Source organism: Coregonus clupeaformis, chromosome 3, assembly GCF_020615455.1.
Source record: "Coregonus clupeaformis isolate EN_2021a chromosome 3, ASM2061545v1, whole genome shotgun sequence".
In the NCBI taxonomy this organism is placed as follows: domain Eukaryota; kingdom Metazoa; phylum Chordata; class Actinopteri; order Salmoniformes; family Salmonidae; genus Coregonus; species Coregonus clupeaformis.
The window spans coordinates 21,926,915-21,954,858 of record NC_059194.1 but is presented as its reverse complement, the minus strand read 5'-3'; the positions used below and the strand labels follow the sequence as shown (position 1 = coordinate 21,954,858).

The window sequence follows — 27,944 nt, the reverse complement described above, 5'->3', positions numbered from 1 at the left end:
TGTACCCCCCAGAGATACAGTAATGTTGTTCCACCATCTTTAATGACATCACAACATAGTAACGAATTTGACATGATTGTTCTTTAAGTCCCCACCAACCATTTCCCACATTCTTTTAAGTAGAAATATTGTTTCATTATCCACTTTTGGATGTTGGAGTCTTGGCGGGAAGACTTACTTTGTCTCACAGTGAAATTCCCTCTCCCAACACTGCATGGCACGGAAAATAAAGTTTCTGCAAGGAATTTACGACCGGTCATAAAACTGGCCCCAGGAAATGGGGTGTTCAAACCTTTGCCTAGCCGGAATCTTTGATCCTCAGCCCATGAGGGCAAGTCATGACAGAAGGTATAGCTGTCTTTACAGAATTCATTATATAGTATAGTGCTTGGTTACTGTTTCAACTATAGGATGATGGGAATATGGGGAACTGATGAGTCACACACTAATACACACACATACACACACACACACACACACACACACACAGTAGGGTACCAAGAGCCTCATCCCAAGAGCTTAGCTTCCTCTATTACCTAGATCCCTGAGGTCTCATCATTAACCCTGAGGTTCCATCATTAACCCTGAGGTCGCATCATTAACCCTGAGGTCCCATCATTAACCCTGAGGTCCCATCATTAACCCTGAGGTCGCATCATTAACCCTGAGGTCCCATCATTAACCCTGAGGTCTCATCATTAACCCTGAGGTCCCATCATTAGCCCTGAGGTCAGATCATTAACACTGAGGTCCCATCATTAACACTGAGGTTCCATCATTAACCCTGAGGTCCCATCATTAACCCTGAGGTCAGATCATTAACACTGAGGTCAGATCATTAACACTGAGGTCCCATCATTAACCCTGAGGTCAGATCATTAACACTGAGGTCCCATCATTAACACTGAGGTTCCCATCATTAACCCTGAGGTCCGATCATTAACACCTGAGGTCAGATCATTAACACTGAGGTCGGATTATTAACACTGAGGTCCCATCATTAACACTGAGGTCCCATCATTAACCCTGAGGTCCCATCATTAACCCTGAGGTCCCATCATTAACCCTGAGGTCAGATCATTAACACTGAGGTCAGATCATTAACCCTGAGGTCAGATCATTAACACTGAGGTCCCATCATTAACCCTGAGGTCCCATCATTAACACTGAGGTTCCATCATTAACCCTGAGGTCCCATCATTAACCCTGAGGTCAGATCATTAACACTGAGGTCCCATCATTAACACTGAGGTCCCATCATTAACACTGCGGTCCCATCATTAACCCTGAGGTCCCATCATTAACCCTGAGGTCCCATTATTAACACTGAGGTCAGATCATTAACACTGAGGTCCCATCATTAACCCTGAGGTCAGATCATTAACACTGAGGTCCCATCATTAACCCTGAGGTCCCATCATTAACACTGAGGTTCCATCATTAACCCTGAGGTCCCATCGTTAACCCTGAGGTCAGATCATTAACACTGAGGTCCCATCATTAATACTGAGGTCCCATCATTAACACTACGGTCCCATCATTAACCCTGAGGTTCCATCATTAACCCTGAGTTCCCATCATTAACCCTGAGGTCCCATCATTAACACTGAGGTCCCATCATTAACACTGAGGTCCCACCATTAACACTGAGGTCCCATCATTAACACTGAGGTCAGATCATTAACACTGAGGTCCCATCATTAACCCTGAGGTCAGATCATTAACACTGAGGTCGGATCATTAACACTGAGGTCCCATCATTAACCCTGAGGTCAGATCATTAACACTGAGGTCAGATCATTAACACTGAGGTCCCATCATTAACCCTGAGGTCCCATCATTAACACTGAGGTTACATCATTAACCCTGAGGTCCCATCGTTAACCCTGAGGTCAGATCATTAACACTGAGGTCCCATCATTAACCCTGAGGTCCCATCATTAACCCTGAGGTCAGATCATTAACACTGAGGTCAGATCATTAACACTGAGGTCCCATCATTAACACTGAGGTCAGATCATTAACACTGAGGTCCCATCATTAACCCTGAGGTCAGATCATTAACACTGAGGTCCCATCATTAACACTGAGGTTCCATCATTAACCTTGAGGTCCCATCATTAAACCTGAGGTCAGATCATTAACACTGAGGTCGGATTATTAACACTGAGGTCCCATCATTAACACTGAGGTCCCATCATTAACCCTGAGGTCCCATCATTAACACTGAGGTCAGATCATTAACACTGAGGTCAGATCATTAACACTGAGGTCCTATCATTAACCCTGAGGTCAGATCATTAACACTGAGGTCCCATCATTAACACTGAGGTTCCATCATTAACCTTGAGGTCCCATCATTAAACCTGAGGTCAGATCATTAACACTGAGGTCGGATTATTAACACTGAGGTCCCATCATTAACACTGAGGTCCCATCATTAACCCTGAGGTCCCATCATTAACCCTGAGGTCAGATCATTAACACTGAGGTCAGATCATTAACACTGAGGTCCCATCATTAACCCTGAGGTCAGATCATTAACACTGAGGTCCCATCATTAACCCTGAGGTCCCATCATTAACACTGAGGTTCCATCATTAACCCTGAGGTCCCATCATTAACCCTGAGGTCAGATCATTAACACTGAGGTCCCATCATTAACACTGAGGTCCCATCATTAACACTGCGGTCCCATCATTAACCCTGAGGTCCCATCATTAACCCTGAGGTCCCATCATTAACCCTGAGGTCCCATTATTAACACTGAGGTCAGATCATTAACACTGAGGTCCCATCATTAACCCTGAGGTCAGATCATTAACACTGAGGTCCCATCATTAACCCTGAGGTCCCATCATTAACACTGAGGTTCCATCATTAACCCTGAGGTCCCATCGTTAACCCTGAGGTCAGATCATTAACACTGAGGTCCCATCATTAATACTGAGGTCCCATCATTAACACTACGGTCCCATCATTAACCCTGAGGTTCCATCATTAACCCTGAGTTCCCATCATTAACCCTGAGGTCCCATCATTAACACTGAGGTCCCACCATTAACACTGAGGTCCCATCATTAACACTGAGGTCAGATCATTAACACTGAGGTCCCATCATTAACCCTGAGGTCAGATCATTAACACTGAGGTCGGATCATTAACACTGAGGTCCCATCATTAACCCTGAGGTCAGATCATTAACACTGAGGTCAGATCATTAACACTGAGGTCCCATCATTAACCCTGAGGTCCCATCATTAACACTGAGGTTACATCATTAACCCTGAGGTCCCATCGTTAACCCTGAGGTCAGATCATTAACACTGAGGTCCCATCATTAACCCTGAGGTCCCATCATTAACCCTGAGGTCAGATCATTAACACTGAGGTCAGATCATTAACACTGAGGGTCCCATCATTAACACTGAGGTCAGATCATTAACACTGAGGTCCCATCATTAACCCTGAGGTCAGATCATTAACACTGAGGTCCCATCATTAACACTGAGGTCCCATCATTAACCTTGAGGTCCCATCATTAAACCTGAGGTCAGATCATTAACACTGAGGTCGGATTATTAACACTGAGGTCCCATCATTAACACTGAGGTCCCATCATTAACCCTGAGGTCCCATCATTAACCCTGAGGTCAGATCATTAACACTGAGGTCAGATCATTAACACTGAGGTCCCATCATTAACCCTGAGGTCAGATCATTAACACTGAGGTCCCATCATTAACCCTGAGGTCCCATCATTAACACTGAGGTTCCATCATTAACCCTGAGGTCCCATCATTAACCCTGAGGTCAGATCATTAACACTGAGGTCCCATCATTAACACTGAGGTCCCATCATTAACACTGCGGTCCCATCATTAACCCTGAGGTCCCATCATTAACCCTGAGGTCCCATTATTAACACTGAGGTCAGATCATTAACACTGAGGTCCCATCATTAACCCTGAGGTCAGATCATTAACACTGAGGTCCCATCATTAACCCTGAGGTCCCATCATTAACACTGAGGTTCCATCATTAACCCTGAGGTCCCATCGTTAACCCTGAGGTCAGATCATTAACACTGAGGTCCCATCATTAATACTGAGGTCCCATCATTAACACTACGGTCCCATCATTAACCCTGAGGTTCCATCATTAACCCTGAGTTCCCATCATTAACCCTGAGGTCCCATCATTAACACTGAGGTCCCATCATTAACACTGAGGTCCCACCATTAACACTGAGGTCCCATCATTAACACTGAGGTCAGATCATTAACACTGAGGTCCCATCATTAACCCTGAGGTCAGATCATTAACACTGAGGTCGGATCATTAACACTGAGGTCCCATCATTAACCCTGAGGTCAGATCATTAACACTGAGGTCAGATCATTAACACTGAGGTCCCATCATTAACCCTGAGGTCAGATCATTCACACTGAGGTCCCATCATTAACCCTGAGGTCCCATCATTAACACTGAGGTCCCATCATTAACCCTGAGGTCAGATCATTAACACTGAGGTCCCATCATTAACACTGAGGTCCCATCATTAACCCTGAGGTTCCATCATTAACCCTGAGGTCCCATCATTAACCCTGAGGTCAGATCATTAACACTGAGGTCCCATCATTAACACTGAGGTCCCATCATTAACACTGCTGTCCCATCATTAACCCTGAGGTCCCATCATTAACCCTGAGGTCCCATTATTAACACTGAGGTCCCATCATTAACACTGAGGTCCCATCATTAACCCTGAGATCCCATCATTAACCCTGAGGTCAGGTCATTAACCCTGAGGTCGGATCATTAACCCTGAGGTCCCATCATTATCCCTGAGGTCCTATCATTATCCCTGAGGTCCCATCATTAACCCTGAGGTCGGATCATTAACCCTGAGGTCCCATCATTAACACTGAGGGCCCATCATTAACACTGAGGTCCCATCATTAACACTGAGGTCCCACCATTAACACTGAGGTCCCATCATTAACACTGAGGTCGGATCATTAACCCTGAGGTCCCATCATTATCCCTGAGGTCCTGTAATTATCCCTGAGGTCCCATCATTAACCCTGAGGTCGGATCATTACCACTGAGGTCCCATCATTAACACTGAGGTCCCATCATTAACACTGAGGTCCCATCATTAACCCTGAGGTCCCATCATTAACCCTGAGGTCCCATCATTAACCCTGAGGTCCCATCATTAACCCTGAGGTCCCATCATTAACACTGAGGTCCCATCATTAACACTGAGGTCCCATCATTAACACTGGGGTCCCATAGGACTTAGCACTGAATAACTGAATTGAGGCTGTGGGTGCGTGTGGGTGTGTGCGCGTGTGGGTGTGTGCATGTGGGTGTGTGCGTGTGGGTGTGTGCATGTGGGTGTGTGCATGTGGGTGTGTGTGTGTGGGTGTGCGTGTGGGTGTGTGCGTGGGTGTGCGTTTGTTTGAATGAACAAGTTTTTAGTTCAAAAGTTGTTGTTTTAACTCCATCTCTCTCTCTCTCTCTCCCCCCTCCTCCATCTCTCTCTCTCTCTCTCTCTCCCCTCCTCCATCTCTCTCTCTCTCTCTCTCTCTCTCCCCCTCCTCCATCTCTCTCTCTCTCTCTCTCTCTCCCCCTCCTCCATCTCTCTCTCTCTCTAGGTGACTCCCAGTTCTAAGATCGTAGGAGACCTGGCTCAGTTCATGGTCCAGAACAACCTGACGAGAGCGGAGGTATGTATCATGTGTACCTCTGTCTAGTATTCACTATTATATTTTTGTCTGTTTATTGTTCCCAGCACCATTCTACCGTTCCTGGTACATGTAAATGGTACAGGTGAATGAAGGTGATTGTGGTTATGGTTGTGCTTGTGGTTGTGATTGTGATTGTGATTGTGATTGTGCTTGGGGTTGCAATTGTGGTTGTGATTGCGGTTGTGATTGTGGTTCTGGATGTGGTTGTTGTTGTGATTGTGGTTGTTGTTGTGGTTCTAATTGTGGTTCTGGTTGTGGTTGTAATTGTGGTTGTGGTTGTGATTGTGGTTCTGGTTGTAATTGTGGTTCTGATTGTGGTTCTGGTTGTAATTGTGATTGTGGTTGTGGTTGTGGTTGTGATTGTGATTGTGGTTCTGATTGTGGTTCAGGTTGTGGTTGTAATTGTGGTTGTGATTGTGATTGTGATTGTGATTGTGGTTTTGGTTGTGGTTGTAATTGTGATTGTGGTTCTGGTTGTAATTTTGGTTGTGTTGTGTTTGTGATTGTGATTGTGGTTCTGGTTGTGGTTGTGGTTGTGGTTGTAATTGTGGTTGTGGTTGTGGTTGTGGTTCTGGTTGTGGTTCTGGTGCTGGTTGTGGTTGTGATTGTGGTTCTGATTGTGGTTCTGGTTGTGGTTGTGATTGTGGTTCTGGTTGTTGTGGTTTGATTGTGGTTGGGATTGTGGTTCTGGTTGTAATTGTGATTGTGGTTCTGGATGTGGTTGTGATTGTGGTTCTGATTGTGGTTCTGGTTGTGGTTGTGGTTCTGGTTGTGGTTGTGATTGTGGTTCTGATTGTGGTTGTGGTTGTGATTGTGGTTCTGGTTGTTGTGGTTTTGATTGTGGTTGTGATTGTGGTTCTGATTGTGGTTCTGGTTGTGGTTGTAATTGTGGTTGTTTTTCTGGTTGTGGTTGTGATTGTGGTTCTGGTTATAATTGTGGTTGTGATTGTGGTTCTGGTTGTAATTGTGATTGTGGTTGTGGTTCTGGTTGTGGTTGTGATTGTGGTTCTGATTGTGGTTCTGGTTGTGGTTGTAATTGTGGTTGTAGTTGTGGTTCTGGTTGTAATTGTGGTTCTGGATGTGGTTGTAATTGTGGTTATGGTTATGATTGTGATTGTGGTTGTTGTTGTGGTTCTGGTTCTGGTTGTGGTTGTTATTGTGGTTCTGGTTGTTGTGGTTTTTATTGTGGTTGTGGTTGTAATTGTGGTTGTGGTTGTGATTGTGGTTGTGGTTGTTGTTGTTGTGGTTGTGATTATGGTTGTGGTTGTGGTTGTGATTATGGTTGTGGTTGTTGTGGTTGTGGTTGTGGTTGTGGTTGTGGTTGTGGTTGAAATTGTGGTTGTTGTGGTTGTGGTTGTGATTATGGTTGTGGTTGTGGTTGTGGTTGTGGTTGTAGTTGTGGTTGTGGTTGTGGTTCTGGTTGTGGTTCTGGTTCTGGTTCTGGTTGTGGATGTGATTGTGGTTCTGATTGTGGTTCTGGTTGTGGTTGTGGTTGTGATTGTGGTTCTGGTTGTTGTGGTTTTGATTGTGGTTGTGATTGTGATTCTGGTTGTAATTGTGATTGTGGTTCTGGTTGTGGTTGTGATTGTGGTTGTGATTGTGGTTCTGGTTGTGGTTGTGGTTCTGGTTGTGGTTGTGATTGTGGTTCTGATTGGGGTTGTGATTGTGGTTCTGGTTGTTGTGGTTTTGATTGTGATTGTGGTTCTGATTGTGGTTCTGGTTGTGGTTGTAATTGTGGTTGTTGTTCAGGTTGTGGTTGTGAATGTGGTTCTGATTGTGGTTGTAATTGTGGTTTGGTTGTGATTGTGATTGTAGTTCTGGTTGTAATTGTGGTTGTGGTTGTGGTTCTGGTTGTAATTGTGGTTGTGGTTGTGGTTGTAATTGTGGTTGTGGTTGTGATTGTGGTTGTTGTTGTGGTTCTGGTTCTGGTTCTGGTTGTGATTGTGGTTCTGGTTGTTGTGGTTTTGATTGTGGTTGTGGTTGTAATTGTGATTGTGATTGTGGTTGTGGTTGTGATTGTGGTTGTGGTTGTGATTGTAATTGTGGTTGTGGTTGTGGTTGTGATTGTGGTTGTTGTGGTTGTGATTATGGTTGTGGTTGTGGTTTTGGTTGTGATTTTGGTTGTGATTGTTGTTGTGGTTGTGGTTGAGACTGTGGTTGTTGTGGTTGTGGTTGTGATTATGGTTGTGGTTGTGGTTGTGGTTGTGATTATGGTTGTGGTTGTGATTATGGTTGTGGTTGTGATTGTGGTTGTGATTGTGGTTGTGATTGTGGTTGTGGTTGTGGTTGTGGTTGTGATTATGGTTGTGGTTGTGGTTGTGATTATGGTTGTGGTTGTGGTTGTGATTATGGTTGTGGTTGTGGTTGTGGTTGTGATTATGGTTGTGGTTGTGATTGTGGTTGTGGTTGTGGTTGTGATTGTGGTTGTGATTGTGGTTTTGGTTGTGATTGTGGTTCTGATTATGGTTGTGGTTGTGGTTGTGATTATGGTTGTGTTTGTGGTTGTGATTATGGTTGTGGTTGTGGTGGTGGTTGTGATTATGGTTGTGGTTGTGGTTGTGGTTGTGGTTTTGGTTGTGATTGTGGTTGTGGTTGTGATTATGGTTGTGGTTGTGATTGTGATTGTGGTTGTGGTTGTTGTTGTGATTGTGGTTGTGATTGTGGTTGTGGTTGTGATTGTGGTTGTGATTATGGTTTTGGTTGTGGTTGTGATTATGGTTGTGTTTGTGGTTGTGATTATGGTTGTGGTTGTGGTTGTGGTTGTGGTTGTGGTTGTGATTATGGTTGTGGTTGTGATTATGGTTGTGGTTGTGATTGTGGTTGTGATTGTGGTTGTGATTGTGGTTGTGGTTGTGGTTGTGGTTGTGGTTGTGATTATGGTTGTGGTTGTGGTTGTGATTATGGTTGTGGTTGTGGTTGTGATTATGTTTGGTTGTGGTTGTGGTTGTGGTTGTGATTATGGTTGTGGTTGTGATTGTGGTTGTGGTTGTGGTTGTGATTGTGGTTGTGATTGTGGTTGTGGTTGTGATTGTGGTTCTGATTATGGTTGTGGTTGTGGTTGTGATTATGGTTGTGTTTGTGGTTGTGATTATGGTTGTGGTTGTGGTGGTGGTTGTGATTATGGTTGTGGTTGTGGTTGTGGTTGTGGTTTTGGTTGTGATTGTGGTTGTGGTTGTGATTATGGTTGTGGTTGTGATTGTGATTGTGGTTGTGGTTGTTGTTGTGATTGTGGTTGTGATTGTGGTTGTGGTTGTGATTGTGGTTGTGATTATGGTTTTGGTTGTGGTTGTGATTATGGTTGTGTTTGTGGTTGTGATTATGGTTGTGGTTGTGGTTGTGGTTGTGGTTGTAATTGTGGTTGTGGTTGTGGTTGTGGTTGTGGTTCTGGTTGTGGTTCTGGTTGTGGATGTGATTGTGGTTCTGATTATGGTTGTGGTTGTGGTTGTGATTGTGCTTCTGGTTGTTGTGGTTTTGATTGTGGTTGTGATTGTGGTTCTGGTTGTAATTGTGGTTGTGGTTGTGGTTCTGATTGTGGTTCTGGTTGTGGTTGTAATTGTGGTTGTGGTTCTGGTTGTGGTTGTGGTTGTGGTTTTAATTGTGGTTGTGATTGTGGTTCTGGTTGTAATTGTGACTGTGGTTGTGGTTCTGGTTGTGGTTGTGATTGTGGTTCTGATTGTGGTTCTGGTTGTGGTTGTGGTTGTGATTGTGGTTGTGGTTGTGATTGTGGTTGTGGTTCTGGTTGTGATTGTGATTGTGGTTGTGATTGTGATTGTGGTTGTGGTTTTGGTTGTGGTTTTGGTTGTGATTGTGATTGTGGTTGTGGTTGTGCTTGTGGTTGTGGTTGTGGTTGTGGTTGTGGTTTTGGTTGTGATTGTGATTGTGATTGTGGTTGTGGTTGTGCTTCAGGTGGAGGAGAGAGCTGCTGAGCTGTCCTTCCCTCTGTCCGTGGTGGAGTTCCTACAAGGACACATTGGGATTCCGCACGGAGGCTTCCCCGAGCCATTCAGGACTAAGGTAACACACACACTCACAAAGGGGGAGATGTACACACGTCACCGTTATCACAGTATCACCGTTATTACAGTATCACCATTATTACAGTATCACCATTATTACAGTACCACCGTTATTACAGTACCACCGTTATTACAGTATCACCGTTATTACAGTAGCACCGTTATTACAGTATCACTGTTATTACAGTAGCACCGTTATTACAGTAGAAACATTATTACAGTATCACCATTATTACAGTAGCACCGTTATTACATTACCACTGTTATTACAGTATCACCGTTATTACAGTAGAACCCTTATTACAGTATCACCATTATTACAGTATCACCGTTATTACAGTAGCACCGTTATTACAGTATCACAGTTATTACAGTAGAACCGTTATTACAGTAGCACTGTTATTACAGTAGAACCGTTATTACAGTAGCACCATTATTACAGTAGAACCGGTATTACAGTAGAACCGTTATTACAGTAGCACCATTATTACAGTAGAACCGTTATTACAATAGCACCGTTATTACAGTAGAACCGTTATTACAGTAGAACCATTATTACAGTAGCACCGTTATTACAGTAGAACCGTTATTACAGTAGCACCATTATTACAGTAGAACCGTTATTACAGTAGCACCGTTATTACAGTTGCACCATTATTACAGTAGAACCGTTATTACAGTAGAACCATTATTACAGTAGCACCGTTATTACAGTAGAACCGTTATTACAGTAGCACCGTTATTACAGTAGCACCGTTATTACAATAGCACCGTTATTACAGTAGAACCGTTATTACAGTAGCACCGTTATTACAGTAGAACCGTTATTACAGTAGCACCGTTATTACAGTAGAACCGTTATTACAGTAGCACCCTTATTACAGTAGCACTGTTATTACAGTAGAACCGTTATTACAGTACCACCATTATTACAGTAGCACTGTTATTACAGTAGAACCGTTATTACAGTAGCACCCTTATTACAGTATCTTTCCACTATCAGCAGAAAGAGCAGAATAAGTTCCTGGAAGATAACAACTAATACACAACACAGAGACACACACACACACACACACACACATTACACGCATACACACACACACACACATTACACGCATACACACACACACATACACATTACACACAAACACACTGCCCACTTTGGTCAGTATCTCCCCGAGAGAGAAAGGGGTAGTACGGGAGAAAGATTTGGGGAATATTGACAGTTAAAGGGACAATCTGGGATTCAAACAACAGCAAAGTGGTCACCCTTCACATATTAATATAAAAGTTATATGCACCAATCCCAGATTTCCCCTTTTAAATATGGTGCATTTCAACACCATCTACAACTCTCCCTCCATCTCTCCATCTCTCTCTCTTTTTCTCCCTCCCTCCCTCCCTCCCTCCCTCCCTCCCTCCCTCCCTCCCTCCCTCCATCCCTCCTGAGAGAAGCAGTAGCCTCCAGTCAAAGAAGAAAATATCAAACTTTGTTGTTTGTCTGCTGTGGCGTCCCCCCTCAGAGTCACACACACGCACACACACACACACACACACACACACACACACACACACACACACACACCGCACGCACACAAGCACCATGACGAGGGGGGCACACTAGGGGAACAGGAGTTGTTTGTATTGGGGCCATGAGGTACAGTGGCTTCAGAAACACATATGGCTTTTATAGCTTTATGTACTAACTACAGTACCAGTCAAAGGTTTGGACACACCTACTCATTCAAGGGTTTTTCTTTAATTTTGACTATTTTCTACATTGTAGAATAATAGTGAAGACATCAAAACTATGAAATAACACATATGGAATCACGTAGTAACCAAATAAGTGTTAAACAAATCTAAATATATTTTACATTTGAGATTCTTCAAAGTAGCCCCCCTTTGCCTTGATGACAGCTTTGCACACTCTTGGCATTCTCTCAACCAGCTTCACCTGGAATGCTTTTTCCAGCAGTCTTGAAGGAGTTCCCTCATATGCTGAGCACTTGTTGGCTGCTTTTCCTTCACTCTACGGTCCGACTCATCCCAAACCATCTCAATTTGGTTGAGGTCGGGGGATTGTGGAGGCCAGGTCATCTGATGCAGCACTCCATCACTCTCCTTCTTGGTAAAATAAACCTTACACAGCCTGGAGGTGTATTGGGTCATTGTCCTGTTGAAAAACAAATGATAGTCCCACTAAGCCCAAACCAGATGGGATGACGTTTCTCTGCAGAACGCTGTGGTAGCCATGCTGGTTAAGTGTGCCTTGAATTCTAAATCAATCACAGACAGTGTCACCAGCAAAGCACCCTCACACCATCACACCTCCTCCTCCATGCTTTACGGTGGGAATTACACATGCGGAGATCATCCGTTCACCTACTCTGTGTCTCACAAAGACACTGCGGTTGGATCCAAAAATCTTCAATTTGGACTCATCAGACCAAAGGACAGATTTCCACCGGTCTAATGTCCATTGCTCGTGTTTCTTGGCCCAAGCAAGTCTCTTCTTCTTATTGGTGTCCTTTAGTAGTGGTTTCTTTGCAGCAATTCGACCATGAAGGCCTGATTCACGCAGTCTCCTCTGAACAGTTGATGTTGAAATGTGTCTGTGACTTGAAGTCTGTGAAGTATTTATTTGGGCTGCAATCTGAGGTGCAGTTAACTCTAATGAACCTATCCTCTGCAGCAGAGATAACTCTGGGTCTTCCATTCCTGTGGCGGTCCTCATGAGAGCCAGTTTCATCATAGCGCTTGATGTTTTTTGCGACTGCACTTGAAGAAACGTTCAAAGTTCTTGAAATGTTCCATATTGACTGACATTCATGTCTTAAAGTAATGATGGACTGTCGTTTCTCTTTGCTTATTTGAGCTGTTCTTGCCATAATATGGACTTGGTCTTTTACCAAATAGGGCTATCTTCTGTATACCACCCCTACCTTGTCACAACACAACTGATTGGCTCAAACGCATTAAGAAGGAAAGAAATTCCACAAATTAACTTTTAATGCACACCTCATGAAGCTGGTTGAGAGAATGCCAAGAGTGTGCAAAGCTTTGAAGAATCTCAAATCTCAAATATATTTTTATATTTTTTGGTGATTCCATATGTGTTATTTCATAGTTTTAATGTCTTCACTACTATTCTACAATGTAAAAAAATGTAAAAATAAAGAAAAACCCTTGAAAGAGTCGGTGTGTCCAAACTGTTGACTGGTAGTGTAACTTAGAGCTTTACTGGGACTTTCTCTCACACACACACACAACACACACCACACGCACAACACACACACACAACACACACACAACACACACACACAACACACACACACAGGGCTTTTGCGGTGACCGTATTACCGCCACACATGACTCATGAGTAAGTAAAGTAAGTGAGTCATGAGTCATGAGTAAGTGACTCGCAGTAAATTTCCACATGGCCGTTGAGTCTAGGTGATCTCCTCTTGCACTCTGGTCTTCCATCAGGTCGCTAATGGCCCTGATACTCAGCGCTCTATTGTCCCCTCTAACCACTCCTCTGACATCAATGCAAATGCAATCGAGAATCAACATCAAACAATTATCAAAACAGTAACGTGCTTTTAAAACTCACCTCACTTTTGATTGATCAATCTTAAAGGAAGAAGTTCAACATCAAGTTGAAAACTGAGTGTGAAAACATGGTCGTTGTGGATGTTGCTTCAAAGCCTAACAATGAAATGGATAGGACTTTCTGAGGTGACGATTAATTCAAAACACCCCATACGCATATTAAAATATATTATGCATTAAAATAACGATTGTGCCGTTATACCATACATAGCCTAAGGCGTATTACTCATGGCAGAAAAAACATAACATCAAAACTGATTTAAGATGTCTTTGATACATCATTGGTCTGGCCTTTGAGTGTGGACTGTATTGGATGGACTGGTTATGCTACGCTCCAAAATGTCTACGCATGAGTCTGGGAGAGGAACGTATAGCCCCTAGGCGATGCTGTTGGTTCATTGATTGTGCAGGGCGGCTTACAGTGTTAATTAATAGGTTGACTCATTACCTTTTAACTACAGAATATCTCACCACCGTGCGTTTCCATCTCCTCCTCCTCTCTCTCTCCTTCGTTCCTTTCTCGGAGAGCACAGAGAGGGGCTGTCAACACTTTAATGAAATATGTTTGGTTGTGAAAACATGTTACTATTGATGTTCCCGAACAGATTTCACTTGGTTTCCCAAATGAAGCAATGGGTAGGAACAGGGTTGGCCAGCCCATGGCATACAGAGTTTGGGTGGAATATCACTATGGTGCAGCGAGAGGCTGCATGCTCCTCAAACAGAGCTGGAAGTAGACTAAAATAACCAGAGTGACCTACCAGGCAGGATGGAACAAACCAACCAGGCAGGATGGAACAAACCAACCAGGCAGGATGGAACAAACCAACCAGGCAGGATGGAACAAACCAACCAGGCAGGATGGAACAAACCAACCAGGCAGGATGGAACAAACCAACCAGGCAGGATGGAACAAACCAACCAGGCAGGACGGAACAAACCAACCAGGCAGGATGGAACAAACCAACCAGGCAGGATGGAACAAACCAACCAGGCAGGATGGAACAAACCAACCAGGCAGGATGGTACAAACCAACCAGGCAGGATGGAACAAACCAACCAGGCAGGACGGAACAAACCAACCAGGCAGGATGGAACAAACCAACCAGGCAGGATGGTACAAACCAACCAGGCAGGATGGATGGAAAAAAACAACCAGGCAGGATGGAACAAACCAACCAGGCAGGATGGAACAAACCAACCAGGCAGGACGGAACAAACCAACCAGGCAGGATGGAACAAATCAACCAGGCAGGATGGTACAAACCAACCAGGTAGGATGGAACAAATCAACAAGGCAGGATGGAACAAACCAACCAACCAGGCAGGATGGAACAAACCAACCAACCAGGCAGGATGGAACAAACCAACCAGGCAGGATGGAACAAACCAACCAGGCAGGATGGAACAAACCAACCAACCAGGCAGGATGGAACAAACCAACCAGGCAGGATGGAACAAACCAACCAGGCAGGATGGAACAAACCAACCAGGCAGGATGGAACAAACCAACCAGGCAGGATGGAACAAACCAACCAGGCAGGATGGAACAAACCAACCAGGCAGGATGGTACAAACCAACCAACCAGGCAGGGTGGAACAACGCAACCAGGCAGGATGGATGGAAAAAACCAACCAGGCAGGATGGAACAAACCAACCAGGCAGGATGGAACAAACCAACCAGGCAGGATGGATGGAACAAACCAACCAGGGAGGATGGAACAAACCAACCAGGCAGGATGGATGGAACAAACCAACCAGGGAGGATGGAACAAACCAACCAGGCAGGATGGAACAAACCAACCATGCAGGATGGTACAAACCAACCAGGCAGGATGGTACAAACCAACCAGGCAGGATGGAACAAACCAACCAGGCAGGATGGAACAAACCAACCATGCAGGATGGTACAAACCAACCAGGCAGGATGGAACAAACCAACCAGGCAGGATGGAACAAACCAACCAGGCAGGATGGAACAAACCATCCAGGCAGGATGGAACAAACCAACCAGGCAGGATGGTACAAACCAACCAGGCAGGATGGAACAAACCAACCAGGCAGGATGGTACAAACCAACCAGGCAGGATGGAACAAACCAACCAGGCAGGATGGTACAAACCAACCAGGCAGGATGGAACAAACCAACCAGGCAGGATGGATGGAAAAAACCAACCAGGCAGGATGGAACAAACCAACCAGGCAGGATGGAACAAACCAACCAGGCAGGATGGATGGAACAAACCAACCAGGGAGGATGGAACAAACCAACCAGGCAGGATAGATGGAACAAACCAACCAGGGAGGATGGAACAAACCAACCAGGCAGGATGGAACAAACCAACCAGACAGGATGGAACAAACCAACCAGGCAGGATGGATGGAAAAAAAACAACCAGGCAGGATGGAACAAACCAACCAGGCAGGATGGATGGAACAAACCAACCAGGCAGGATGGAACAAACCAACCAGGCAGGATGGATGGAAAAAACCAACCAGGCAGGATGGAACAAACCAACCAGGCAGGATGGATGGAACAAACCAACCAGGCAGGATGGATGGAACAAACCAACCAGGCAGGATGGATGGAACAAACCAACCAGGCAGGATGGATGGAACAAACCAACCAGGGAGGATGGAACAAACCAACCAGGCAGGATGGAACAAACCAACCAGGCAGGATGGAACAAACCAACCAGACAGGATGGAAAAAACCAACCAGGCAGGCTGGAACAAACCAACCAGGCAGGATGGAACAAACAAACCAGGCAGGATGGAACAAACCAACCAGGCAGGATGGAACAAACCAACCAGGCAGGCTGGAAAAAAACCAACCGGCGGGAAAGTGGCCTCCATTCACTATTCGACTGCATACGGATGATATGTCTTTTTCCTATTGCCCCTGTTCCTGCCCATTTGATAATGGGCCATTCTAAATCGAAACTCATTTTACATATTAGTAAAGACAAGATTAAATTGAGAATAGTCTGATGGGTGAAACTATGATCACGTGATGAGAGAACAGCGTGTGCAGCCTGAGGCGAGGAACAGAGGAAGCTTTTTTAGCGACTTTCTCAAATCATCAATAGCCAATAGTCGCATCATGCAGCCCAGATATCATCATGCAGCCCAGATATCATCATGCAGCCCAGATATCATCATGCAGCCCAGAAATCATCATGCAGCCCAGATATCATCATGCAGCCCAGATATCATCATGCAGCCCAGATATCATCATGCAGCCCAGATATCATCATGCAGCCCAGATATCATCATGCAGCCCAGATATCATCATGCAGCCCAGATATCATCATGCAGCCCAGATATCATCATGCAGCCCAGATATCATCATGCAGCCCAGATATCATCATGCAGCCCAGATGTGTTTTGATTTCTAAGACATTCTAAGGTTTGTATCATTCACAAATAAAGTTGACAAATAACTCTAAATCTAGCGTATGGGACCTGTTTCAAGTGATCACTTTTACGCTCAACATAGCTACTTAATAAGCGAACTGGGAAAAATATCCTTTCTATTTTATTCAGCGAAGTTCAATTAAATTATTCTTACTGTAAAATCATACAGTGCATTCGAAAAGTGTTCAGACCCCTTGACTTTTTCCACATTTTGTTACGTTACAGCCTTATTCTAAAATATATATTATTTTTTTTACATCAATCTACACACAATACCCCATAATGACAAAGTGAAAACAGGTTTTTATAAATATTTACCAAATTTATTTTTAAATAAAAAAGAGAAATACCTTATTTAAATACGTATCAAAAATCAAAATGTTAGCTATTAAAATCAGATCCAACAATAATATCAAGGGGCTAGAGATCCAGGGCTTAAAAACAAAGGTGTCATTGATGATTCATGTTTTCTTTTAAATCCACAATTTGGATCCCTCCACAGCCTCATAGAGGATCTAGATACATTTTCTAACGTCTCTGGATTACAACCAAATGATGATAAGTGTACTATATTACGTATTGGATAAAAAAAAAATACAACTTTTACATTACTGTGTAGTTTACCAATAAAATGGTCTGACGGTGATGTGGACATACTCGGTATTCATATCCGAAATAAAGAAATTATCTCACCACAATACATTTTAATAGAAAGTTAGCAAAAATAGATAAGATCTTGCTACCATGGAAAGGAAAATACCTGTCTATTTGTGGAAAAATCACCCTGATTAAGTCTTTAGTATTATCCCAGTTTACCTATTCGCTTATGGCCTTGCCAACACCTAGCGACCTGTAATTGTATAATGAATATGAATTCAGAGGGCAGAAATTATTAAATGCTAAAGCATTAGACCTCTCACTAAAGGCTTTAGTCATGCAAAAGTTGTACTTAAATCCGAACTGGTTCTCTAGCAAATTAGTAAGATTGTCTCACCCCATGTTCAAGAATGGCCTTTTTCCCTTTATTTAGATTACAACCTCTCACTTTCGGTTATTTTAAAAATCAATGAATCTCCAAAATATCACTATTTTTAAAACAAGCCCTAGAAAGTTGGTTGCAATTTCAATTTATACAGTCCAGACCAACTAATTACAGCACTACTGCAAAATACCAGTTTAATTTAGGACCACAAAATTGACAGCTGTGCCATACAGATTGCAAAATAGTTGGTAAAAGATTTTCGATGTACCGATTCCATGGCACATGGTTCGTGAACTGATACACAAAACGACGCCAGATCCAAAAACGTAAGAGTTTTTCAATTTAAATTATTATACAAAATTCTTGTAACCAATATAATGTTATATATTTCGGGGGATACAGCCATCCCAGCTCTGCAGAATTTGCTGCGAAGAGACAGAATCAATAGATCATTTGTTTTGGTACTGTCCATATGTAGCTTGTTTTTGGTCGCAGGTTCAGGAATAGCAGAAGAATTGCAACATTTACCCGGAGCTAACCCTGCAGATAGCACTGCTGGGCAGTCAATCAATCAGCAATATAATAACACTCTTAGCTAAAATGTTTATCTTTAATTTACAATCTTTGGAAACTATGAGAATAGATAGCTTCAGAGCTTTTGTGAAACAGAACAGTTGAAAAATATATGGCAAATAGAAATCAATACTGGATGGTCTTCAGAGAAATATGGGAGGAGTTGAGGGTAGCTGAAGGATGGGCCTAAAAACAAACAAAAGATAACTATTGTAAAATATAATGTGTTCTTAAAATGTATATAGTATGTATAAGCTGGAAGTAGAAGCCAAAGTGTTGTTGTCCATTAGTTTACTCCAATTAGGGGAGGGGTTGTAGGGTTAGGGGAAAATAATAAAGGAAAATATATATACAAAAATATATATATATACAATACCAGTCAAAAGTTTGGAAACACCTACTCATTCAAGGGTTTTTCTTTATTTGTACTATTTTCTACATTGTAGAATAATAGTGAACACATCAAAACTATGAAATAATACATATGGAATCATGTAGTTATACCTTAGCCAAATACATTTAAACTCAGTTTTTCACAATTCCTGACATTTAATCCTAGTAAAAATTCCCTGATTTAGGTCAGTTAGGATCACCACTTTATTTTAAGAATGTGAAATGTCAGAATAATAGTAGAAAGAATGATTTATTTCAGCTTTTATTTATTTTATCACATTCCCAGTGGGTCAGAAGTTTACATACACTCAATTAGTATTTGGTAGCATTGCCTTTAAATTGTTTAACTTGGATCAAACGTTTTGGGTAGCCTTCCACAAGCTTCCCACAATAAGTTGGGTTAATTTTGGCCCATTCCTCCTGACAGAGCTGGTGTAACTGAGTCAGGTTTGTAGGCCTCCTTGCTCGCACATGCTTTTTCAGTTCTGCCCACACATTTTCTATAGGATTGAGGTCAGGGCTTTGTGATGGCCACTCCAATACCTTGACTTTGTTGTCCTTAAGCCATTTTGGCACAACTTTTTTTGGAAATATGCTTGGGGTCATTGTCCATTTGGAAAACCCATTTGCGACCAAGCTTTAACTTCCTGACTAATGTCTTGAAATGTTGCTTCAATATATCGACATCATTTTCCTTCCTCATGATGCCATCTATTTTGTGAAGTGCACCAGTCCTTCCTGCAGAAAAGCACCCCCACAGCATGATGCTGCCACCCCCGTGCTTCATGGTTGGGATGGTGTTCATCGGGTTTCAAGCGACCCCCTTTTTCCTCCAAACATAACGATGGTCATTATGGGCAAACAGTTCTATTTTTGTTTCATCAGACCAGAGGACATTTCTCCAAAAAGTACGATCTTTGTCCCCATATGCAGTTGCAAACCGTAGTCTGGCTTTTTAATGGCGGTTTTGGAGCAGTGGCTTCTTCCTTGCTGAGCGGCCTTTCAGGTTATGTCGATATAGGACTCGTTTTACTGTGGATATAGATACTTTTGTACCTGTTTCCTCCAGCATCTTCACAAGGTCTGTTGCTGTTCTTTTGGAATTGATTTGCACTTTTCGCACCAAAGTACGTTCATCTCTAGGAGACAGAACGCGTCTCCTTCCTGAGCGGTATGACGGCTGCATGGTCCCATGGTGTTTATACTTGCGTACTATTGTTTGTACAGATGAACTTGGTACCTTCAGGCATTTGGAAAATGCTCCAAGGATGAACCAGACTTGTGGAGGTCTACAATTTCTTTTCTGAGGTCTTGGCTAATTTCTTTTTATTTTCCCATGATTTCAAGCAAAGAGGCACTGAGTTTGAAGGTAGGCCTTGAAATACATCCACAGGTACACCTCCAATTGACTCAAATGATGTCAATTAGCCTATCAGAAGCTTCTAAAGCCATGACATCATTTTCTGGAATTTTCCAAGCTGTTTAAAGGCACAGTCAACTTAGTGTATGTAAACTTCTGACCCACTGGAATTGTGATGCAGTGAATTACAAGTGAAATCATCTGTCTGTAAACAATTGTTGGAAAAATTACTTGTGTCATGCACCAAGTAGATGTCCTAACCGACTTGCCAAAACTATAGTTTGTTAACAAGAAATGTGTGGAGTGGTTGAAAAATGAGTTTTAATGACTCCAACCTAAGTGTATGTAAACTTCCGACTTCAACTGTATCATTAATTTAAAAATCCAAATATGGATTGTACTAATCCCAGATTGCCCCTTTATCATCAAAGCAAACTGTTCCCATCAATAATACTGTCACACACACACACACACACACACACACACACACACACACACACACACACACACACACACACACACACACACACACACACACACACACACACACACACACACACACACACACACACACACACACACCTCCCAGTGAGGGACAGTCAGTGAAGCCTGAGTGAGTATCCCCGCTACGCTACTATTAGCATATTTTATGTGCGATTTCAAACACATTTGCTTAACTCTTCTGGCTAATTGCCTGGCATACTAATTTCCTAGAACAAATTAAAGAAAGCGTACAGTATTATGTACAGCCATGATTGATCCATCCGGTTTCAAAAAAACGAATAAAGCATCACGGCACAACGCCTCTCCCCACACACACACACACACACACACACAGCACGCACGCACGCACGCACACACACACACACACACACACATTGTTATTCTTTAGTTGTATTGTTTGAGGAAAACTAGCTGTCGGCTAATGGGGATCCTAATACAAAATCATATCTTCTTTCTTTCTCTCTCTCTCTCTCTCTCTCTCTCTCTCTCTCTCTCTCTCTCTCTCTCTCTCTCTCTCTCTCTCTCTCTCCCTCTCTCTCTGTCTGTCTCTCTCTCTGTGTCTCTCTCTCTGTGTCTCTCTCTCTGTGTCTCTCTCTCTTTGTCTCTCTCTCTTTGTCTCTCTTTCTCTGTCTCTCTCTCTCTGTCTCTCTCTCTCTCTCTCTCTCTCTCTCTCTCTCTCTCTCTCTCTCTCTCTCTCTCTCTCTCTCTCTCTCTCTCTCTCTCTCTATCTCTCTTTTAGAGAGCCCACCAGAAGTAAATGTCAATGCCAATTCTCCTGTTACTGTGACACACAAACACACTGTTATTGTGACACACTGGCTTTGGTTAGAAGCACTCTCCTCGAGGGACACCTTTTCATATGACCCCTAGTTGACTCCCTTTACTGTGTGTGTGTGTGCATGTGCATGTGTTCGTGTGTGAGCAAGAGAGAGAGAGAGAGAGAGAACCTGTAATTTGCCTGTATGAAAACTATAAAGGAGTGTGTGTGTGTGCGTGACACGTATTGAATTAGCCAATTATCAACGAGGGTGGTCATGTATTGGCCAATCATCACAGGGGAACTGCAGAGGTTCTTAGAACACTTGAGTGGAACTTTGGGAACACAGATGCCACAATAGAATGTTCCTTTTCCTATTTTACACACCACATTTTTTAGGGCCTACTGTCAGTCAATTACCGTTGGCACAGCAACCATGGCCAATTTATAATACTTCTTCTTTGTTGCAGAGATGAAAACACACCACCAAGAAAAAGAGACATAATATCCTAGAGACTGTAGAGCAGCAGATTGAGAAGATGAGAAGGAGTCTATAAAGGAGGGAAATGAACATTCTATTCTGGCAATGTAAAATGACCAATATGAAGTCTTTACGATGCTGTCCCCCCCACCTCCCATCGCAGGTTCTAAAATCCCTTCCCCGTATCGAGGGACGTCCCGGCGCCACCCTTCCCCCCCTGGACTTCGATGCCCTGGAGGCGGGGCTGCGTTCGTCGCACGGTGATGACATCACAGCGGAGGATGTGATGTCAGCGGCCATGTATCCCAAGGTATTTTATATTTTCTAACAAACACACATACACACAAACTGTTGATTTGTTGAATGAGGTACGGATGCTAGTGTGAGAATAGATCTTCATGTTATCCTGTGTCTTTCTCTCTCTCTCTCTCTCTGTCCTTCTCTCTCTTCTTTCTCTCTGTCCTCTGCCTTCTCTCTCTCTCTCTCTCTCTCTCTCTCTCTCTCTCTCTCTCTCTCTCTCTGTTCTTCTCTCTCTCTCTCGCTCTCTCTCTCTCTGTTCTTCTCTCTCTCTCTCTCTCTGTTCTTCTCTCTCTCTCTCTCTCTCTCTCTCTCTCTCTCTCTCTCTCTCTCTCTCTCTCTCTCTCTCTCTCTCTCTCTCTCTCTCTCTCCTCTCTCTCCTCTCTCTCTCTCTCCCCTCAGGTGTTCCAGGAGTACAAGGAGTTCACAGGGAGCTTCGGTCCCGTCGACTGCCTCAGCACACGACTTTTCTTGGACGGGCCCAAGATAGCAGAGGAGTTTCAGGTTGGTGGTAATATCTTGTATCTAATATCTTTGGTACATTACTCTTTTTAAGCATCTTTGGTACATTACTCTTTTTCAGCATCTTTGGCTGAGGAGTTTGAGGTGTATTGTAGTGTATAATAACATGTAATAATAATAATAATAATAATAATAATAATTCAAATCCTGAGAGTCCCAGGAAATACCACAAAAATCAGAAGTGGCCATTTAAAGTGTTTCATTAAAACCAAGATATGGTCACTATGCAAGGGGTTCTCCCCAATTAAGAGGGGCGCTGAGCCACCTTGTCGTCTTGGTTACACCACTATGTAAAGATTTCAGAGCAAATTAACCTGATAATTAGTGAGTAACTATCTGAAATCGCCATTGTTGTGAATTGTGAAACACGCTGTTCATAAATTCTGAGCGTTATCATGTTCCTCAATTAATTCAGCGCATTTCAGCAGTAGGCTGTCTCAACACAGAACGTGTTCAGGAGACACAGAGAGCACCGGGAATAGACTATAGCCTCTTTGTGTAACAGCAGTCAAACAAAAGTCAAAATGACCAAAGTTGCTAAACTTGATATATTACATCCTTCAACAAATTACAGGATATCTCCTATATTTTTTGCAACATCGAGTTGATGGTTATACAGATAGCAGATCAGATCATGAACAACAGGGAGATGAAGAGTGGAAATGGCTTAGATATCAAGGTATCTTAACCGGGGGGAACCAACTCTCGTTGAAAAAAATATCCGTATCTACTCTCATACATTCTCTACCGAAGCTCTCAAACGGGCAGCAATACGAGACGGCGCAGAGAAGCCAGGGAAATGTCATAGCTGTATTTTGACAAGCATAGGCGAGAGAAACGTGTTTTGATAACGCAACTTTTATGGAATACAGAATAAAGTTAGGAACGTTCATGCGAGACAGGAGTCAGGATTTTGGGGGGTTCAGTGGGATTGGGATTGGACAGGATAATAGCCTAGGCTCTAGGCTCAGGACAAATCATTTTCCCTCATGCCTCTGAATTGTTAACCGACTTCATGTCTGTGACGGAGAATGTAGTGAATTGTGTGCACGGGCCTATCACATTGGTAACAATCGAAAGAGTCACACGTTATTTTCTAGGCTATAATGTAGGGGTTTCCTGTAGGGTTTATTAACTGCATTCGGGTCGCTTGTGCAGTCCCGGCGGTGTCAATTATTCGTGCGCTTTGGAATTTAATTTGCGACTTTGTGTGAAGCAAATACGGTAGACAAACAGCTTCAACAACCTGCTTGGAGAATGTGCTATTGCATGTTTTGCTAATCTGATGCTGTGCGTGTTGTGTATTTTGTGGAATTGCATTAGTGTCACATTGGGGAAAATGTTGTAATTTCCTGGGTCTTGTCATTTAAATTTTTTTTTTGGGGGGGTGTGAAGAGTGTTCCCGGGATCCCGGTTACCCATGTTACCCATTTTATTCAATTTTCAGACTGAACAACAAATTAACTGTGCTTTTTCTTGGTGAGCCCACTTGGTTTTTCGGACGTATTCTAATCTCTTTAACCTTTATTGAACAAACTTTATCGACAACCTAACCTTGTCCATTGTATTTGTTACTAGGAAACCAAGTTCCCTGGAAATTTTAAATAATTTTCTACATGAACATAAAATAACTCATTTTGAGAGTGAATCTCCATGAACAAAATATCTCCTTTTGCGAGTGGATCTCCATGAACAGAAAATATCTCCTTTTGCGAGTGGATCTCCATGAACAGAACATAACTCCTTTTGAGAGTGGATCTCCATGAACAGAACATAACTCCTTTTGCGAGTGGATCTCCATGAACAGAACATAACTCCTTTTGAGAGTGGATCTCCATGAACAGAAAATATCTCCTTTTAATAGTGAATCTTTGGAGTCGTTAATCATCTTTCTCAACACCACAGGGACATTTTTCCGAAACGCTAGGCTGACCTGCAGCAGGCGTGCTGTATATTCATCTTGACGATCAAAATAGTGACGATCGAAGTCATGACAATCATGATAATCATTTTAATCTCACCGGAATCAACTCATACTAGCAACACGTGTCAGAGCCCAGAATATGACATCAGAGACACAGACAGAAATATAAACACTTGAAATAGACAAATAGACACACAAAGAGAAGAAAATATATACTAGAATAGACAATGAATCCCAAGAATAGTGAATAAGAGGTACTGAAGATTAACAGTATGGCAGCCTTGTTGCCTATAGCAACATACATCTAGATATAGAGGAGATAGATTAACAGTATGACAGCCATGTTGCTTATAGCAACATACATCTAGATATAGAGGAGATATATGAACAGTATGGCAGCCATGTTGCCTATAGCAACATACATCTAGATATAGAGGAGATATATGAACAGTATGGCAGCCATGTTGCCTATAGCAACATACATCTAGATATAGAGGAGATATATTAACAGTATGGCAGCCTTGTTGCCTATAGCAACATACATCTAGATATAGAGGAGATAGATGAACAGTATGACAGCCATGTTGCTTATAGCAACATACATCTAGATATAGAGCAGATAGATGAACAGTATAATATAATAATAATATGCCATTTAGCAGACGCTTTTATCCAAAGCGACTTACAGTCATGCGTGCATACATATTTTTTTGTGTATGGGTGGTCCCGGGGATCGAACCCACTACCTTGGCGTTACAAGCGCCGTGCTCAACCAGCTGAGCTACAGAGGACCAGCTGAGCTACAGTGGTCACAGTATGGCAGCCATGTTGCCTATAGCAACATACATCTAGATATAGAGGAGATAGATGAACAGTATGACAGCCATGTTGCCTATAGCAACATAATATAAACTGATATAGAAACAGTCACTGAAATAGCAACATAATGTAGACTGATAAAGAAACAGTCACTGAAATAGCAACACTGAGGCACAGAGAGAGTATAGCAACTATGGTTGTAATATTCCCCAAATTCTCAGGTTTTCCCAAAATTCCGATTGGAATATTCCCGGAATCAGAAGGGAAAAAGGAGGAAATCTGGAATCCCATAATAATCCGGAATCCCATGCTTTTAAAACAGCGGTTCTGTTCAGGAACAGTGTAGGTCACTTTCGTTCCCGGTTTTGTTTCTGTTCCTCGAAAAAATTATATTTTCCGCTTTTCTGTTCTATCCCCTGAACCAGTTCAAACCCCTGACTAAAATAGACTGAAATAGTCACTGAAATCATGCATGCCTGCACAGAGGACAGAGTGCTACTGAAGACCGTAAAGATGTATTAACAGTATGACATATAGAGGACTGAAATAGCAGCTCTCTCTCTCTCTCTCTCTCTCTCTCTCTCTCTCTCTCTCTCTCTCTCTCATCTCTCTCTTTCTCTCTCCATCTCTCTCTCCATCTCTCCCTCTCTCTCTCTCCTCTCTCTCTTTCTCTCTCTCTCTCTCTCTCTCTCTCTCTCTCTCTCTCTCTCTCTCTCTCTCTCTCTCTCTCTCTGTCTCTCTCTCTCTCTCTCTCTCCCCCATCTCTCCATCTCTCCCCCTCTCCTCTTTCTCTCCCTCCCAGGTGGAGATAGAGAGAGGGAAGATTTTACACATCAAGGCCCTGGCGGTGGGAGACCTGAATAAGACCGGTCAGAGAGGAGTGTTCTTTGAGCTCAACGGTCAACTGCGGTCAGTCCTGGTCAAAGATAATGTGGCCTCGAAGGTAAGTCTGATTTATTGGTTGATTTATGAATGTATTAATTGATGGATTGAAGGTAAGACTGGACTGTGATGATCTCGAGGGGAAGGGAGCACTGCTGATACCTTGGGTCTTACTGTTTCAGTTGAAGACCAAAGACAACAATCAATCAATCAATCAATCAAATGTATTTATAAAGCCCTTTTTTTTACATCAGCAGATGTCACAAAGTGCTATACAAAAAAAAACTCCTAAAACCAAACCAAACAGCAAGCAATGCAGGATCCAACGATGATCCTTGATTGATTGATGATTGATTGATTTTTTCTCCCACCTGCCCCCTCTACAGGAGATGAAGTTCCATCCTAAGGCTCTGAAGTCCGTCCGGGGTCATGTGGGGGCACCCATGCCTGGAAAGGTCATCGAGGTCAAAGTTGAGCCTGGTCAGAAGGTGGAGAAGGGTCAGCCACTTTGTGTTGTGTCAGCTATGAAGATGGAGACTGTGGTCAACTCTCCACTGACTGGGGTTGTCGCATTGATTCATGTGAACACTGATACTTGTTTGGAAGGAGATGATTTGATATTGGAGATCACTGCAGAAGAGTAGAGAGAGAGAGAGAGAGAGAGAGAGAGAGAGAGAGAGCGAGAGAGAGAGAGAGAGAGAGAGAGAGAGAGAGAGAGAGAGAGAGAGAGAGAGAGAGAGAGAGAGAGAGAGAGAGAATTTATTTTAGCAGAGTAATTATTCGTTGGTGAATTAATTATCTTTACTAATGATGTTTAAATTAGCAGCACTAACGTGGTGACTCTGGGGACTAGCGTGTACTTAGCTGTTGACATTCTCCTGTGTGTGTGTTTGTCACCGGCTGCAAGCTTGTTTTAATGTTTTAATGTTGACTCTAGTGGAGCAGAAAACCTATTCTAGAGGCTTTGAAATATTAATGGTAACATTTTGTTAGCCGCTGCCTGACGCTATGCACACACACACTCGCAAAGCATCGTGGGACAGTTGTCATGGCACAGTTGTCATGGCAATGTCACCGTCGTCATCTCACACATTCTAGAATAGAATGAAGCTATCAAGTCAGGTTGTTATGATCATTTTACATTTATGTTCTGTTTATGTAAATTAGATGATTAGATTTCTAATTTAGTTTTTGACTGTTTTGATCGTTTTCCATTGTGGCTTAGTAAGGTAGTCTGTATCTACTGTAGAAGTTGAATATTGCTTTAATTTAAAATGTTTAACATGTTTTTCAAGCAACAACTAAATGTTTTATTTCAATGAGATGACTTTGAAAATGAAAATGTCTGAATTATATGAGTACTACTTTACAATCAAGCCAAACCCAACACAGATTCCCTCCCTCTACCTTTCCACCCCATGCCTCCCTCCCTCCCTCCCTCCCTCCCTCCCTCCCTCCCTCCCTCCCTCCCTCCCTCCCTCCCTCCCTCCCTGCCTACCTACCTGCCTGCCTGCCTGCCTGCCTCCCTCCCTCCCTCCCTCCCTCCCTCCCTCCCTCCCTGCCTACCTGCCTGCCTGCCTGCCTGCCTCCCTCCCTCCCTCCCTGCCTCCCGTGGTCCTCTGTAGCTCAGCTGGTAGAGCACGGC

At 43.0% G+C, this 27,944-nt stretch overlaps 1 protein-coding gene across 1 annotated transcript in view; it reads left to right on the top strand.

Annotated features, from left to right (window-relative positions):
• LOC121554136 (pyruvate carboxylase, mitochondrial-like) overlaps window positions 1–27,734 on the top strand; it is a 72,906-nt gene extending 45,172 nt beyond the window's left edge. The window contains exons 13-18 of the mRNA XM_045206541.1: window positions 5,664–5,735; window positions 9,663–9,770; window positions 22,019–22,165; window positions 22,555–22,656; window positions 26,220–26,360; window positions 26,686–27,734. Coding sequence (XP_045062476.1) covers window positions 5,664–5,735; window positions 9,663–9,770; window positions 22,019–22,165; window positions 22,555–22,656; window positions 26,220–26,360; window positions 26,686–26,943 — 828 coding nt within the window. The 3' untranslated portion in view covers window positions 26,944–27,734. The remainder of the gene's footprint in view (window positions 1–5,663; window positions 5,736–9,662; window positions 9,771–22,018; window positions 22,166–22,554; window positions 22,657–26,219; window positions 26,361–26,685) is intronic.
• Window positions 27,735–27,944: the final 210 nt, after the last annotated feature.